The 17,773-nt window shown below is 37.2% G+C and overlaps 1 protein-coding gene across 1 annotated transcript in view; it reads right to left on the bottom strand.

Moving 5' to 3' along the window:
• LOC124776452 overlaps positions 1-17,773 on the bottom strand; it is a 110,208-nt gene that overhangs the window by 15,010 nt on the left and 77,425 nt on the right. Inside the window, exons 12-13 of the mRNA XM_047251461.1 lie at positions 7,934-8,019; positions 5,793-5,953 (exon numbers count right to left, since the gene is read on the bottom strand). Of these exons, the coding sequence (XP_047107417.1) occupies positions 5,793-5,953; positions 7,934-8,019 (247 nt within the window). The remainder of the gene's footprint in view (positions 1-5,792; positions 5,954-7,933; positions 8,020-17,773) is intronic.

Below are 17,773 nucleotides of genomic sequence, written 5' to 3'. Positions count from 1 at the left end.
ACCTTAAGATGAACTCAACTATGTAACACTTAAGGGTAATAATTTTCTCCGTAAAATCGCCCTGACTACACTTAAGTAGCTATACAATAAGGATAGAAATTTCACTTAGAACTGAGAGACTGCTCTTTTCTAGCGGAAATCTTGATAATTAATCCTAGCATAAACTGTTGGCATAATGTTTACATTTCCAATGAGTATTTGAATGAAAAGATTGTACAATTTCGTCATTAAAACCAGAGAAAAGGTGATTATAAAAAACGCAACTAATTTAAATACGTATGCAGGATTTTAGCATTAGCACATCGAAGAAGGAAGAAGCAGGAAAGCTGAAAGGTACCCTTATATAGCAGCTGGCTGATGAGCTAACATCCAGATGAGATTCACATAGAGTAATTAACAGCGGTAGCAGCACAATATGCCAGCAAGAAGCATAAATACACTTTGGTTACAGTGATTGGAAAACAGAGAAGTCAAGAATTAGATATGCAGCCTTAATAAAGTAGGAATAAGTTAATTCAAAATATAGGAGTGAAGAGGAGAGTTTTATAATGGAAGTTGGATACTGTAGCCTGTTATATGTAATAATGTTATGAATAGCATAGGTTTACTAAGGGAAGAGAATCTACACCTAAATGAGGGAGAATGTAGGAACACTATCACTGTAAAACTTGGATGGTTGTTAGAAAGTTGCCTTCTGAGGAAAGAGATGTGCTTGACAGTTTCTACAGAAGTAGAATGCTGTTGGTCTTGATGCTTACTCAAAATTTGCAAAATAGAGGAACCACCTGAGATGTAATGGGCCAGTAAATATTTTTGATTAATGAATCAATAATAAGAAAGCAGCTATCTTAGTTTTGTGTGTTGTTCCTAATAAGAGTGAAGGAATATTGTATGCAGTGCAATAAAAGGTTACCATTTGCCCTAAAGTGTAACTCACCTTGCTTATGGCAGCAACAAAATGAATAAGTATGTGCTGTAATCATTATGGCAGCATATTTTGCAAGTATACCATACTACCATGAATAAAAAAATAGGAGTTCGGGTAAGCTACTATGAACAGCATAATGAACCCATTATTGTAGCCAAGATAGACACGAAGTCCATGCCTACCACAGAAGTACATGACAACTAGCTCCACAGATGAAGAGATTGATGAAATGTACGACGAGATAAAAGAAATTATTCAGATAATGAAGGGCGATGAAAATTTAATAGTCATGGGGGCCTGGAATTCAGTAATAGCAAAAAAAGAAGAGAAGGAAAAGTAGTAGGTGAATAAGGAATGGAGGTAAGGAATGAAAGAGGAAGCCGCTTGGTAGAATTTTGCACAGAGAATAACTTAATCATAGTTAACGCTTGGTTCAAGAATCATGCAAGAAGGTTGTATACATGGAAGTGGCCTGGAAACACTGGAAGGTTTCAGGTAGATTATATAATTATAAGACAGAGATTTAGGAACCAGGTTTTAAATTGTAAGACATTTCCAGGGGCAGATGTGGACTCTGACCACAATCTATTGGCTATGAACTGTAGATTAAAACTGAAGAAACTGCAAAAAGGTGGGAATTTAAGGAGATGGGGCCTGGATAAACTGAAAGAACCAGAGGTTATAGAGAGTTTCAGAGAGAGCATTCGGGAACGATTGGCAAGAACAGGGGAAGGAAATACAGTGGAGGAAGAATGGGTGGGTTTGAGAGATGAAATAGTGAAAGCAGCAAAGGATCAAGTAGGTAAAAGGATGAGGGCTGGTAGAAATCCTTAGGTAACAGAAGAAATAATTGAATTTAATTGATGAAAGGAGAAAATATAAAAATGCAGTAAATGAAGCAGGCAAAAAGGAATACAAACGTCTCAAACATGAGATCGACAGGGAGTGCAAAATGGCTAAGCAGGGATAACTAGAGGACAAATGCAAGGATGTAAAGGCATTTATCACTAGGGGTAAGATAGATACTGCCTACAGGAAAATTAGAGAGACCTTTTGAGAAAAAAGAACCACTTGTAGGAATATGAAGAGCTCAGACGGAAAACCAGTTCTAAGCAAAGAAGGGAAAGCAGAAAGGTGGAAGGAGTATATAGAGGGTCTATACAAAGGTGGTGTTCTTGAGGACAATATTATGGAAATGGAAGAGGATGTAGATGAAGATGAAATGGGAGATACGATACTGCGTGAAGAGTTTGACAGAGCACTGAAAGACCTAAGTCGAAACAAGGCCCCAAGAGTAGACAACATTCCATTAGAATTACTGATAGCCTTGGGAGAGCCAGCCATGACAAAAATCTACCATCTGGTGAGCAAGATGTATGAGACAGGCGAAATACCCTCAGACCTCAAGAAGAATATAGTAATTCCAGTCCCAAAGAAAGCATGTGTTGACAGGTGTGAAAATTACCGAACTATCAGTTTAATAAATCATGGCTGCAAAACACTTTACAGACGAATGGAAAAACTGGTAGAAGCCGACCTTTGGGAAGATCAGTTCGGATTCCGTAGAAATATTGGAACACGTGAGGCAATACTGATCCTATGACTTATTTTAGAAGATAGATTAAGGAAAGGCAAACCTATGTTTCTAGCATTTGTAGATGTAAAGAAAGCTTTTGACAATGTTGACTGGAAAACTCTCTTTCAAATTCTGAAGGTGGCAGGGGTAAAATACAGAGAGCGAAAGGCTATTTACAATTTGTACAGAAACCAGATGGCAGTTATAAGAGTCGAGGGGCATGAAAGGGAAGCAGTGGTTGGGAAGGGAGTGAGACTAGGCTGTAGCCTCTCCCCGATGTTATTCAATCTGTATATTGAGCAAGCAGTAAAGGAAACAAAAGAAAAATTCCGAGTAGGTATTAAAATCCATGAAGAAGATATAAAAACTTTGAGGTTTGCAAATGACATTGTAATGCTGTCACAGACAGTGAAGGGCCGGGAACAGCAGTTGAATGGAATGGACAGTGTCTTGAAAGAAGGATATAAGATGAACATAAACAAAAGCAAAACAAGGATAATGAAATGTAGTCAAATTAAATCAGGTGATGCTGAGGGAATTAGATTAGGAGAAGAGACACTTAAAGTAGTAGATGATGAGTTTTGCTATTTGGGGAGCAAAATAACTGATGATGGTCAAAGTAGGGAGAATATAAAATGTAGACTGGCAATGGCAAGGGAAGCGTTTTTGAAAAAGAGAAATTTGTTAACATCAAGTATAGACTTAAGTGTCAGGAAGTCGTTTCTGAAAGTATTTGTATGGAGTATAGCCATGTGTAGATGTGAAACATGGGCAATAAATAGTTTAGACAAGAAGAGAATAGAAGCTTTCAAAATGTGGTGCTACAGAAGAATGATGAAGATTATATGGGTAGATCAGGTAACTAATGAGGAGGTATTGAATAGAACTGGAGAGAAGAGAAATTTGTGGCACAATTTGACTAGAAGAAGGGATCAGTTGGTAGGACATGTCTGAGGCATCAAGGGATCACCAATTTAGTATTGGAGGGAAGTGTGGAGGGTAAAAATTGTAGAGGGAGACCAAGAGATGAAACACTAAACAGATTCAGAAGGATGTAGGTTGCGGTAGGTACTGGGATATGAAGAAGCTTGCACAGAATAGAGTAGTATGGAGAGCTGCATCAAACCAGTCTCTGGACTGAAGACAACAACAACAACAACAACAACAACAACAACAACCACCATACTACACTGTGTAAGGGTTTTGTACATTTGATGAGGACTAATATGCTTTCTAATGGGTGGTAGTAAAAATGTTTGCATGAGTTTTGTACAAAGGAATTTGTCCTGTTTTGAATTCAGTGAATGCTGTGATTGGGTTTGTATGATTTTTGTAAGTATAGCTTAGTTCAAATTATTGCAAATAATCAAGCTAATTCCTTAGCATTTGAAAGGATTCCAGATTAAGACAGAAGTTCAACTGAATAATATATCCTATTTGTAGTGTAATCCAACATGTATGGGTGAACTGAAAATACATAGGCAGCTTCTGGAGGAAGTTGGACAGTGTAAAAATTCTTAAAAAGAAATGATTCTTACTGGATCTTCCTTGAAAACAGATAAGTGAAAAATGCTTATTCATAGTTAATTAGGAAGTTACTGAGTAATTTAGAGGAGTGAACTGGTTCGCCAGACTTCATTGTGATTAGTCCATATATGAACTAAAACAATGTTCAAAATGATTATGGACAAACCAAGTAAGGTATGCGACACATTTAATCAATTCAAAGTGGAGCTGTGTTAGTTGGTACTTCATGGAGATGCTATGTGTGAATGTCTTCTACTAGCTTACATAATTTAAAAGTTGTATATAGTCAAGTCAGCTAAAGGTGATCCATGACAGCAGCACTGACGCCAGCTTTCAGATGCATAGCAGTAAAAGCTGCAAAAACAACAGTCATTTATAAACCCATGAAAACACTGTGGCATTGTTATATAGGAATTTACAAAATTATGTTACATGACTGTTTGAGGTAGGCACACAAAGCAGCTGTGCCTAGCTCACTGCAACTGTCAGGAATCTTCTTATACTGCTCTACTATAGTTACTCTGCATTTCAGTTTGTTACCATAATAAGATTCCCTTCCAACTTCCTTCTAACTCATTCATTAAATACACAACTCTGCAAAAAATGCTCTTTGGCAGCAACAATTATTCTGTCACTTCCCTAATTATTATCTGTGCATTCAATACAATTTTTCACAGTGTGCACTACAAATTAAATACCAGTATTCAAAATTTTAAACAAAAGTTGTATTTAACCATCACTCTGGGAGACAATAACATTATCTCCCAGAGTCAGTCAGTCATCATTGTACTGCCAAAGATAATCATAATAGCAGCTAAACACATATCACTATCAAGGGGGTACAATTTGCTCACTCCCTGAGTAATTGTTTCATTTCATATTTTGGATTCTTCATTCATGAACATCTTATTTATTATAGCGAAATACTAATGGATGCTCCAACATACCACAATTTTAGTGCAGCTGCTGGTGGATGCATTTAGTTGACGACTGTGCGTAAGAGTGTATATTTACACACACACACAGACACACACACACACACACACACACACACACACACACACACACACACACACACACACAACATGATAGCTCGACATACAGTAAACTACATTGTTTGTTTCTTTGTGTGTGTGTGTGTGTGTGTGTGTGTGTGTGTGTGTGTTTTAAACTACTGTATCGGGGGAAGTAGTCTTAACTTTGAGTTTACTTCTTTTGCAATAAGGTAAGACCAGATTAAAACATTTATTACATACAACTATCAATATTTGGACCTGGTGAAAAATCAGGAAGAACCTTTCATAAAAAATACTTTAGGTCTCTAAAACCTGTGACTTTTTTATGTCACTTATGTACTGAAAGTTTCTAATGTCAAAAACATCTTTTTTTAATTTATAAGAGCAATAACAAACATGTTATCCAAAGTCTTGTTACATCAGATGAGTATGCCAGTAAAATATAATACTTACAAAAGTTCTTCAAAAAGAGATATTGCCAGAATATATGTACTTTAAAATTGTCAACTCAATACTTCTATTATTTAGATAAAGCTATGCACAACTACACCAAATTTTGTAATGTCGTAATTCTAATAATTCAGTAACTAACATCTGGCAAACAGACCGAAGGCAAACTCAAATAATATAATTATTGGTATCAACAGAAAATGATCAAGCTTACCATCATACTTTCTTAAAAACTGAACTTACACATATTACAAAAACAACAAATGTTTTCAAGAAGAAAATGGTTTAACAATACCTTTAAAAACAGTTTCTACACACTTCAAAGTTTTAAGGGTTGCAGAGAGGTCTTTGGAAGGACTTCGATTCTGTGGAGAAGATAAGCCACCTGTGCTCTCTAATAAATCAATCACATCACCAAGTTTTTCAGATCGTTCACTGTCTTCTTCATACAAATACCTGTAACATATGTGATTGAAACAAAATTATCATCCCATATGAATATGTAGTCTATGAGCAAGATATGTTAAAAGAGACCGTTGTTAAATTAAAAAAGACTATTTGCACTGCAAAAAATTATTTACGCAAAAGCATTTATAAAAACACTGTTCAACCCCAGACATTGTCTCATTTTACAGATGTTCATAAGACATAATGAACTAGGAAAACTCTTCTTATAACAAGGCACTGTGTGTGTGTGTGTGTGTGTGTGTGTGTGTGTGTGTGTGTGTGCTTCATAAGAAGGCCTTTTAGCTGAAAGCTTACTTGTTTAGCAGTCGTTTTTGGTGAGCCTGCTGCAACTCAATATATCCACTATACGATGAGTAGCAATATATTCTTTTTATAATATTGCCATCATTCCATGTTGGATTTTCCATTGTTTAAAGATTACAAACTGGTCTTTACAACACAAACCAGCTCTTTACAACAAAAGAAAACCATCACATTCATCATACAATTCCACAAATTTGCATCACACAAGATAAAACTAGCAGCAAAAACTTGTTTGACGGGACCAATCTAACTACTGTTGCCTACCCCCTCCCTTTCCCTCATCATGTAACATTGAGGCAGTTGGCAATAGCATTAATCTATAAATGAGCAGAAAATAAGACTGTCACATGTGACATATCAGTCTGTAAATAAGCACCATAATGTGAGAAAGTCCAGTCAGCTAAATGTGAGAAATAGTATATTCATGTAAGTCCTCACACTGCTACTGTTCCTCTTTCCATTTCATCCTTATTTTCTATGTTTGCTGCAGACCTACATTGTACCAGCCATTCAGCATTCACCAAGTCCTCGTCCTTAATGCTCCCTCTTTCTCCTTTTTATTCCTGCTTTCGTAATCTCTAACTCGTTGTCCTACAAAGCTACTCCTTCCTCACTCACAAACTGGAGACCATTTACACAAAAGGTGAACTCCACTCCAATATAGCCTCAGAATAATCTGTGTGGAGGTCTATCACTTTTGGTAATGGTGCCGGGATGCCAATGGCGCATTTTCGTTAACATCACCTGATAAGCTGTGATGAATATTTCGTGAGTTGTGCCCACACTCTACCCAATTAAATCACAAGGACTACCTACACGCTATTTCAAAAGGCTATACTGACCTTTCTGTAGCATGCCTTTTAAATCACAGACGACTCAGTGTGCAGACATACCTGAGAAGTGCTTATTTTCCACTAAATGTGTTAACACCAAATGGAATAACAACTTGAGCAAGAAATGCATATGAACAGAATCTACATTATCACTAGGCAGCATGCCAGGTGATTCTTAGTCACCTGTGCAGCAGTTGTAGCCCTCTTCCAGAAAAAAGCCACTACCCCCACCACAAACAAAGTCACTCTTCAGTTTACAGACAGTCTGCATCAAACTTCCCTTGGCTTCCACACACACACAGCTAGCACCAAATGAACATGAATGGGATGTCCCCAAACAGAAGTTTGTCAGCCAAATGTCACATATCTCCAACAATAATGTAGAAATTCACAATGAAGCCACATGACAATTCCTGCCTCAGGAGGAAAGCAAGTATCTTTACTAGGTAACATTGTGACAATCAGAAACTTCTGCTGTGTCCCCTAGCAGCTACAAGCATACCAAATTTTCTGAATGCAGAATTCTTAAGAGTGTTTAACAGTGCCAAACACAAAATGAATTTTATTTTCCTGGTTCTTATTTTTGACTGACTCACAATCTTTGTACACTGAGTTCCTTTTTTCACCTCTGTCATTGGATTCATTACTTGAAATAGTGAAAAATCACAATTTGGCACAAGACGTGTACATTAATTAGTTAAAACTACCTGTTTCAATCAAATAATCAACAGGTGTAAAAAATAATATTGATTACAGTACATGGTTGAAATGTTATCATTTGTATTACTTCAGGCTGTTTAATTAAATAGCATACTCTACACCTTCTCCTTACCTGAGCTTTTTTAGTACTTTGCACGAGCTTCCTCTTACTCTTTGTGAAACACTGAACATTGCAGCCACTATTAAGTTGTCAAGAGCCTGAAACAAAGAAGAACCACGTCAGACATATTTTTAATCTAGTGTCCATATTGTTGCACCATGACCTTGTCTAGAGCATGGAACGGCCTGGTGCCAATGCAGCAAAATGATGTCTTAGGGAGAGTGGTGTCATCATTATGATGATTACACATTATGAAGTACGAAGACGAATTCAAAGTCCAAGAGTATTTATTCAGTACACTAACACTGTAGTATACACCAACCAGTGAAGCTGAGACACTAGATATGACAGTGCGTCCAGAAAAGCTGACTGGATGAGAAAAGCAAGCCAGGCAAATCACTACTGCTTCATGGTGGCGAGCGAGTGTACTAAATTGTTTCCATTTCTGGGCTAAAGCCCTGGCGAGAGGAAACACTGGTTCACACAAGTATTACTTGAGTCAAACCTTCTCTTTGTGTGTGCCCAGATGTTCTCAGACAGTACGAAAATGTTTACATGACGCATGGCTACATAACCATGGCCAGCCTCCAACTTTTGAGATGAAGGTCACAGTACACAATGATACAGCTGGTCACTACTCTGGACTTAGGCTCCAGAAGCTACAGGCACTGGCCCAAGCAGAGGGAGTTCTTGGGGACCTTGTCGTTGACTACCACCCAGGGCAGGCACATGTCTTCGATGCTGACCACCCTGGGGGCTCAGGTGTGAGTACAAACCTTTCCCTATGTTGTATTTCACAGCCCGAGGCAGGCATACAGTCCGGACGTGGTTGCCATTCATCAGCTACAGTGTGCAATCCCAGTCAGCTACTGCCAACCTGCAACATCAGTGGTGACACTGCCTATACACGCTGCTACCCAGGCAGTCCTGCTGACACTGGCTCACTTTTCAATTTTTTAATTTCTTTATATTCATCTGTTTCCCTCTATAAGTGATTGCAGGCGGACATATTATGAGTTCCGTTGAGTTAATGTTGATAAAAAATCTGTTCATCTCTATAAGTGATAGCGGGCGGACGTATTACAAGTTCCACCAAGTTAATGTTGTTAAGCAATCTGTTTGTCTCTATAAGTGGTAGTGGACAGACGTATGAAGAGTTCTGCCACATTAATATTGTTCAAAAATGTGTATCCTAACTGGACATTAAGGAGACATTGTATGTGAAATTCGTTGAAATTCAACATTTTCTGTTTTCTACTCCATAATGTACTTTGGATTTTCCTGAACATTTTGGTACACAATACATTAAAATCAGACAATATTTTGAATGTTGCCATGTGACTGTCAAATTTTGTGGCTACACATACACCGCCACAGTTGAGCAGTCGTATCTTGGGAACTACAACACAGTCTAGAAGGCTGTGAATTGCTTTGTTTTGTACCTACATCTCAGAATTTGGCATTAAGAATAAACAAATCAGTCGTTTGTTTCTAATACTAGTTTTCGTTAAAAGTACTGTGATTATCGGCTATTTTTGTAATAAGCTAACTTCTATTACTTTTTATATGTAAACAAAATGACTAAGCGTAAAAGTAACTTCAGGAAACGCAAATTTGCGGGTAACAGATGTGTGAGACCTGCATTCATCGAATATCAACTGATGAAAAGCCATGTCATGCTTCATGTCCACCTCCACCAAACACTTAGTGTAGTAAATATAGGCAAGCTGAATTTTCTGGGACCCTGCATAAATTTACACATAAACATTCTCTTCCTTCAGCAGTAATGGAGGCAATCAACCTATTTACAGAGATTTGGCAAATCCTGACTTACTAAAGAAGTTTTTACATGGGAAGACCTAGAATGTGAATGAGTCCTTCAATACTGTTGTGTGGTGCTATGTGCCTAAAAATGTACTTGTTGGCCTTATGACTCTAAAGTTAGCAGTGTCTGATGCTGTAATAACTTTTAATGATGGGAACTATGAAAGACTTAAGGTTCTGGAGACGTTAGGGGTAAGATTTGGACAGAACACAACTAAAGGATTGCGGGAACTGGATGAGCTTCGTGTACATGAAACAGAGTTTGCTGCTCAGCAAATGACAAAAGAAGCAAGAAAGAAAAGGAGGCGGCAAGCTCTGGACTGTTGTGACACTGAAGAAGACACAGAGTATGGGCCAGAGCAATTCTAGCGCATAAAAGATGCAGAAATGTAAGTCTGTATAAGAATTTATAAGAAAAAAAGTTTTAAACCTCAATATCTCTGAACTACATTTTTTGCAATAAATGACCCGTTTTCTAAAAAGTACTGATGGTAGAGATGAAATTTTCACAGCATGCCAAGTGTGACATTCAACATATAAGGAACTAGAATAATTCAAATATCCTGAGTTGTTTTGTTTTTATGTTCATTTATTTACAAAATTCTGACAAAAAAAAATTGAATGTTTGAAAAAAAAAAAATTTCTAGTTCAGTATATCTAGAAAGATGCATTCAATAATTATGGAAAATAGTAAGTTGGTGTCTTAAAAAGTTTCCAAGATAATAGGTCACAAAATTCGATAATTTAACATTGGTGACATAGGACATACAATGTCCCCTTAAAGAAGTGTTATAAAAGTTATTCGGGAGATGAAGTTTATTAAAAAAACCATCTGTTCATGTGCCGAGAATACTGATCTCGAGATGATCGAAGCAAACAAGAGGAATTTGCGTGAACAGAGAAAGGGCGATCCTCATAACCAGCTTTATGTACAATGGAGATAACGAGAAGTACCTAAATTTAAATGGTGAATGTTGATCTTAAATGTATTGTATATTAAAAGGTCTGTTGATATTAGTGCCAGTTAAAGTTCACTCAGAGTATGTGTACCTTCCAATTTCTTTCAGTTATTCTTTCAAAATTTCTCTTTTAATTATTTAAGCAGCAATTTTTAATCAGTTTCCAATATATATTACACCTTATTTTCGCCTGCCTCTATTCAATGGCAACCGTTCCAAGGACAGCGCCGAGCAGAATATGACAGACCTCCAATTGTTGAGATAAAATTGTTTTGAGATAAATGATCCGTTTTTTCGTTACAAGAAACTAATGAGGCCTTTGTTGCATTTGTTACAGGTCCATGAGATTGGAACTATTAACAACTTGAAGGAGAAAATTAAAATTAAATTCTGCCTACATACGAGACGCGCCGGGAATGCGGGTTTCAGCGGTTAAGGTAGGAAGCTGCTTGCTATGCTGTATGCTTATATGGCCGCGCTTGGTGCTGTCTCTCTCACAGTAGATAAGCTCTTTTCCTTCCAATTAATATCTTGTATGAAAAGTGCATTTCTATAGGAAAGATGAAAATCTCTGTAAAGTCAACATCAAAGTGCAAAATAATTCATTCAAATTCTGTAACACTATCAGAGAATAATCAGGTTCATTAACCTGCAGTTGCTCGCGAATATTGTTGTCACGCAATAACTCCCATGTTAGATTTTTTCTAACAATGAGATCTTGCACCTTTTTTCTCTCTTTATGCCAGACAAAGACACGTTGTGACAAAGCAAACTGGGATAATTTTAATTCCTCTCTTGTTTTGCCATCTGCCTCCTTCATTTTTTTTATTTTTAGCTATGTCCCATTAGCATACTTGAATATAATCTGCATTTTCATAAGTGAGAGGTTGGCCTTCAGTTTTCGAGAATATAACACCAGATCTAATTTTATGCTTAATTTTATGTATGTAATTGATTTTCTAATTTATTTTGACTATTCCTCGTTAGTATCGTTTGTTATAGGGTGAAATCAGTGATTGTTTCGTAACTTAAATTCTATTGTTGACATATGAACAAATATAAACTCTGTAATAATTATAAACATTTGGAAGACGAAACGCTACTACTCTCAAAGTATCTATTTGGCCCTACTCAAAAACATGTTAGCAAAACTAGCCCTTCATTATTTCCAAAGTCCAAAGTAATCAACTATTTTGTCAAAAGTATTGTTAGCATAACTATATCTGTTAATTTCATGATTTAAACAAATAATTCGGCCTAAACCTTGTAGTAGAAGAAACTGTTAAAAAGACGCAATTTTTCTATGTATTCAGTTAATTGAATGAGTTAAGTTGTAATTTTAATTTCTGTAAATTTAACTTTAAACAATGTGTAGTTTCAGCACCTATTATTGTGATGATATATAAGGACCCAATTTTTGGTCACGAGACAGTCAGTCCATGGTCGAGTTTCAGTCGAGTAACATGTACTGGTTAGAATGACAACAATGCTTCAAATTAAATGTGGAAGAAGTGTTACACAATTAGGCCGTGTGTAAAAAACAGTGACAGTATCTGCTCCATGCATACTTGATTATTCTTAAAGAACTGTGAACTTTGTGGTTAGGTTTTACTGCTCGTAGATGTTCAACAAGAAACCATTGTAGCAGTTTGTGGAGTCTTGCCTGCTAATTATTAATGAGGCTTATCAAAGGTTACATAATAGTGCACTGGCCATATAACTGTGTATTATTAGGGGGTTGTGAACAGTGAAATTAAAGTACTGTAAAACATAACTGTGCATACATCAGCTACATCATTTAAAGTAGTCAGTGTCGGAATCCACACAACCCATTTTTCAGCCAGTACGTCGACACCGAGGACAACAAATGAAGAAATATATGAAGTAGGTGGGACTGCCAGAACATTTATACAATAAATCATTTCTTTATTATTACCAAAGCATTATAAATTAGTATAAACATGGTATGGAACATGTAATTCGCTAAACTTAAAAATATTTCAACATGCAAAGACTTCACAAACTTTTTTTGATTACAATATTACCTGTGTAAACAGCTATTCGTAATATTTATAGTAAGTGATGAATTAATTGTTAATCACACTCCTTTTTACTCATCAGATCCAGATATGGCTTCTTGTGACATACACTCCTGGCAAATAAGAACACTTGATGCTGTATGTTCTTTACAGATAGGGCTGGAACAATGATGGCAGCAATGCTGTGTGAATCTGTTTTTCCTTTTAGGGTAGTAGTGACATCTTGTGTGTGTGTGTGTGTGTGTGTGTGTGTGGGGGGGGGGGGGGGGGGGGGTTCCCCCCCCCCCCCCTCGATTCATTTTCTTCTTTAGCTGTCGGTAGTTTGCAAATGAGTACAACACCTTTTATTTTCTCCTTCAAGCGAAGTGATATCCTCTGAATCAACATGTGTTTGATCATGTGGGCTTTTATAAGCTTCATACTCATTTCTGTGATGAATCTTCTCTGTGGAATTAAGTCATTTGTGTTCATCTTATATATTACTTGTGCATTTATTGGTCCGATGTTTGACAAGCAGAAAAACAGTGTAAGAGGCCAGCAGTTGCTTATTTTTGAAACAGAATATTCTGATTTCAAACGGTCGACAACATCTACACCTCTTTTGTGAGGTTGTAAAATGTAATGACTTCAGGTTTGTTTGCTTCGCCACTGTCAAAGTCTATAGCATCGTCACTGTGCATGGTGGATAACATTAGAAAATTCTTTTTCTGTTTCTTTTTTGGGACATATGAGCAAATCAAGCAGTTGTTGCTTGGTTTTTCTCCAAATGCAAATATGCTGCTGTTTAGTTGCCTACACTTTATGTCCAGAAGTTCTGGTGTAACATCTCTTTTATTCTTCCGTAGAGTACCTACTACTGTGAGTCGATGACTGGCGACATTTCGTTAGCCAATGGTATAGATGTAAAATAACTGTCCATTGTCACATTTCTGCCTATTTTGTTAATCGGTCGAATCAATCAAAGCACCACATTCTCTGCATCATTGGGTACTTGATATGGCCCAGTAGGTTGTTTACTTGCATATACTTCCATATTTAGCATATAAAACGTTCTGGCATCACAGAGTGCATATATCTTGATGTCATATTTTGCAGACTTGTTTGCTATATACTGCCTGAATTTGCAACGTCCATGGAATGGTTCTAAACATCGTGTCTATGTTGTCAGTGCGCCGGCACTATAGTTCTTCTTGCAAACATGCACAAATTCGTCAAATATTTCTTTAATTGGTGCCAGATTATCTGTTTCCTTTCTCTGAGCTCTTGTAGATTTGTGATCAAAACATGTAGCTTGGAGAAGTGTGTGGAACCTTCATTTGCTTATCAATGCAATGAAGAAATCCGGTGCAGTCCCATCAGTGGCCCATAGCTCATCAGTATTGAGATGCTGTGCCTTTTTCACTCCTGTGAGATATAATACACCAAAGAAAGCAGATAACTTCAAAATCTGTCCGTGGGGAGTTTTGAGCACTCCATGAATAAGATGCTGCCATTCTGCCAAGTTCTTGGTTTGTATATTCCGCAATGCGACCAATTACGCTATCCGGAAAAAATAATTTCCAGCATTCCAAAATTGTTTTCAAATTTTTTGTAACACCATTCACACCTGAGAGCTGTGTTACAATATTCTGACAGGCAGTTTTCGCTGGAGAAGTGTATTACTTCAACCATTCTGTTATTCCATCCTTACCAAGAAAGGTTTCACAATCTGTATATTGAGAAACAGCTGTAGCAGAAGTATCAGATTCACTGCCTGACTAATGTGTTGCGGTACTGACCTCTTCATGCTCAGACGGTGCACCAGTATCTGATGACAGACCCTCTATGTAAATATCCTCGTCTAGTGGTTCATCTAGCCAAACCAATATCTGTTCCTCTGACATGACTTCTTTCCTGAAAAGTTTTATATAGTTTCATATCTGACACAGAATGTCATGTATTCTGTATAACGAATTGCTTCATTCAATTTGTAAAACCCAATAAGAATACTTACTTTTCTTATAAAAGACGTAACATACGCTGAACACTTTCAGGAGAAAACAAACTAATACAGCCGCATGTTACAAGTACAAGAAACAGACTAAAAGTGAAGCAAGGCGGTATTCCACGAAAGAAGTAGTAATTGTTACATAAAGAATCCTGTGTTAGAAAAAATCTAACACTGTGCACCACTTCAAATAACAGCTATTGTTGAAATTTGGTTGTCGAGTCACAGATTAATTGAAGCACGGGATATGAAAGAAAGCATTTCTAGATCGTCAGTTCATTAGCTTTGAAATGTGCTAGAATATGTAACTAAAATCATAAATGTTAGATACTTTCAAACAACACGATTGATCATGGGTTAATGAGAATATGCGTATAAAACTGCTTTTATTGAGAAGTACCAATACAAACAAAATTTCGTTTTTGAAAATAATTTTTTTCATAATTTTGTTAAACACTGTTCACAATGGAGTCAAAGGAAATGGCCACTGTTGAAAACTCATTACAAAATGCTATATGCCAAGACGTCGGAAATCCGAACTTGGCAACAATTGAAAGTAACGCGCCAACTCATGAACTGGCCGATGGCTACCAAAACAAGCAGGTTGGTGTCCCACTATTACAAGATGATGACACTGGTAATATAATCAATCATGATGTCACTTTTATGACACTTGATGAGACAATTTCTAATGTCTCACCGGGAAACATTTTTTCAAATAGTGAAACTGAAGCACGCAACAGCAAAAGTTCTTTTGATTATTTGCTCATGGGTCGTAAACGCAAGAACAGGAAACAGTTCACAAAAGCAATGCAAATACTAGTGAGACACACACTTTGACACAGCTCAGGCAACTAATAACACAACAGTTTGCACAGCAAAATCAAGCATTTAACAATTTCAAGAATAGTATTCATCAACAGTTCAGTGAGGTGAGCAAAACTATATGCACTGAATTATCTGACAAATTATTCAGTAAGTTCACAGAGCTCGGTAAACAACTAAAACAAGAAATAATTACCAACATGTCCCACAATATAAATATGTTAATGGAAAAGGTAACATCCATAGACTATAAACAGGAACAACTTGCACATGAGTTACAAAACCTTAGTGAAGCATATTCGCAAATTCAGGAGATGCAATCCGAAGTGGATGCATCGGGAAAAAAATGTGACGAATGCAGTCAGCAAGCTGCAAGACGTACGCAAAAACCTACCTACAAAAATACACAAGTTGAGTCTGAGAGTAGATCAGTTAAGTTTGGTGTTAGAATTTGCCAAAAAACATAGAGATATGTTATGTGCAGATGTAAAGGAAATAACTGAAAAGGCTGAAGCCAGGATGCCGGATAAGGGCAGCACCCTTGCTGAAAAGGTATTGTCAGAATGTAAAATTTATGTCGATACTGTAGCAGAAGCTCTAAAAGAGAAAGAAAGTCAATTTCTAGCTAAAACAGACTCGTGTCTAAAGGAAGCAGAGAAAAGGTTACAAGGCAGTGTTGCTAAAACTACTGACATTCCAAAACAACATATGACAGAAAACAAACCTATGCTTTTAGAGAAGTTAGATACCTTCACTGGTTACCCACAATACTGGGTTAGCCCGTCGAAGGAAAATAGCAAAGGTTACACAATGCAACAGCACTTGCCAGCAGCTGCACCTGTTGAGCAAGTGCAGTTGCCATGCGCTACCCCACAAGTGAACATAAAGACGCTTGTCACTGACAGCGCGGCATGTTTGTCAACATTACTTGCAGATGAGGGATTACTTAGGCACTGACAATTTCTGATATTTTCTTCTGAAAGGAAAAGAAGACACCCTGTGGTCCTTATCAGAGCATTTCGAAATGTTTTACCTCGTACCTGGACTGAAGCCCAGAAAATTAGATTTGTTGTTGGATACACACAAGCTGACATTGGGCAAAAATTTAGCAAAAACAATTACAATGGAGGAATAGAGTATGGCCAGCCTGTACAATATGTGCAGGCACAAGCTACTGGCAATAGGCAATAATCAGCCAATCGCTTGGCAAATGCAAAATAACAACAGACAACTGAATAACCCACAGACAGCAGAATTTGGCCAGCAAAGTAACACACATATGCCGAGTAACATGCAGAGGCAAAGAGAATTTCAGCCTAGAGCCTCTCAGGACACTAATTGGCGTAACCAAACACCAAGGGTCAACATAGTGGAAGTTACAACTGATCCAGAGATCAATGCCACCGTGATGCCAGAAAACTTGAACCGTTCACAGTAGGCCCCCGTTCTGTGACCTTGGAGGAGAGTGGGAGCACAAGCTTGATCAACACTTGCTTTATCAGATACTCGCTATGTTGTATATATGAATAATAATATTAGATTTAGGATGCTGGAGAATAACATACCAGAATTTATGTTGCTAGTTGATATGGAGAATTTTTGTCTATGTTTTTTCTTATATGTCAAATGTGTAAATGATAAGGTAAGTGGCTGTAACAAGGAAGAATTTTACTTTTGTGTGTCTAGAGACGATGATACTTTAAACACAATGCTTTGCGTTGCATGTAGCCCAGTTGTAAATGAATAAATGAACTTGTGAAACACATGGTAGCATGCACTGCAATACACAACTCACTGCGATGTTAGTGTAATAGAGCGACGAAGCGCATGCACATTGGGGAGAAAGCTAATCAAAAAACCGCAGGCGTGTGCGTGCCAGACACAGCTGAAAGTTTTGGAGCCCCCAAAACAAACAAACCCCATGAGCTACAGCCTGCACTAGCATTTTAAAGCCTATTGCATAAACTTGGACATAGAAAATTAAGGGAGAATATATACTGCAACTATCTACACAATACACACAAACAAGGATAAGCTAAAGGGTTATTTTACAAATTTAAGTATTGGAAGTACATGCACTAATTATAATTGAGGGTCCAGGAAACTCTTGCTGTAGGTAAACAAGTGGGTACAATATAAGTAAAAACTGAATAGGAAGTCACATCATGCCTATAATACACTTTATCTTTCAGATTTATAAGCTAAGTAGAGACGCACA

The sequence above is a fragment of the Schistocerca piceifrons genome, chromosome 2 (assembly GCF_021461385.2).
Source record: "Schistocerca piceifrons isolate TAMUIC-IGC-003096 chromosome 2, iqSchPice1.1, whole genome shotgun sequence".
In the NCBI taxonomy this organism is placed as follows: domain Eukaryota; kingdom Metazoa; phylum Arthropoda; class Insecta; order Orthoptera; family Acrididae; genus Schistocerca; species Schistocerca piceifrons.
This window is presented reverse-complemented; position numbering and strand designations above follow the sequence as displayed.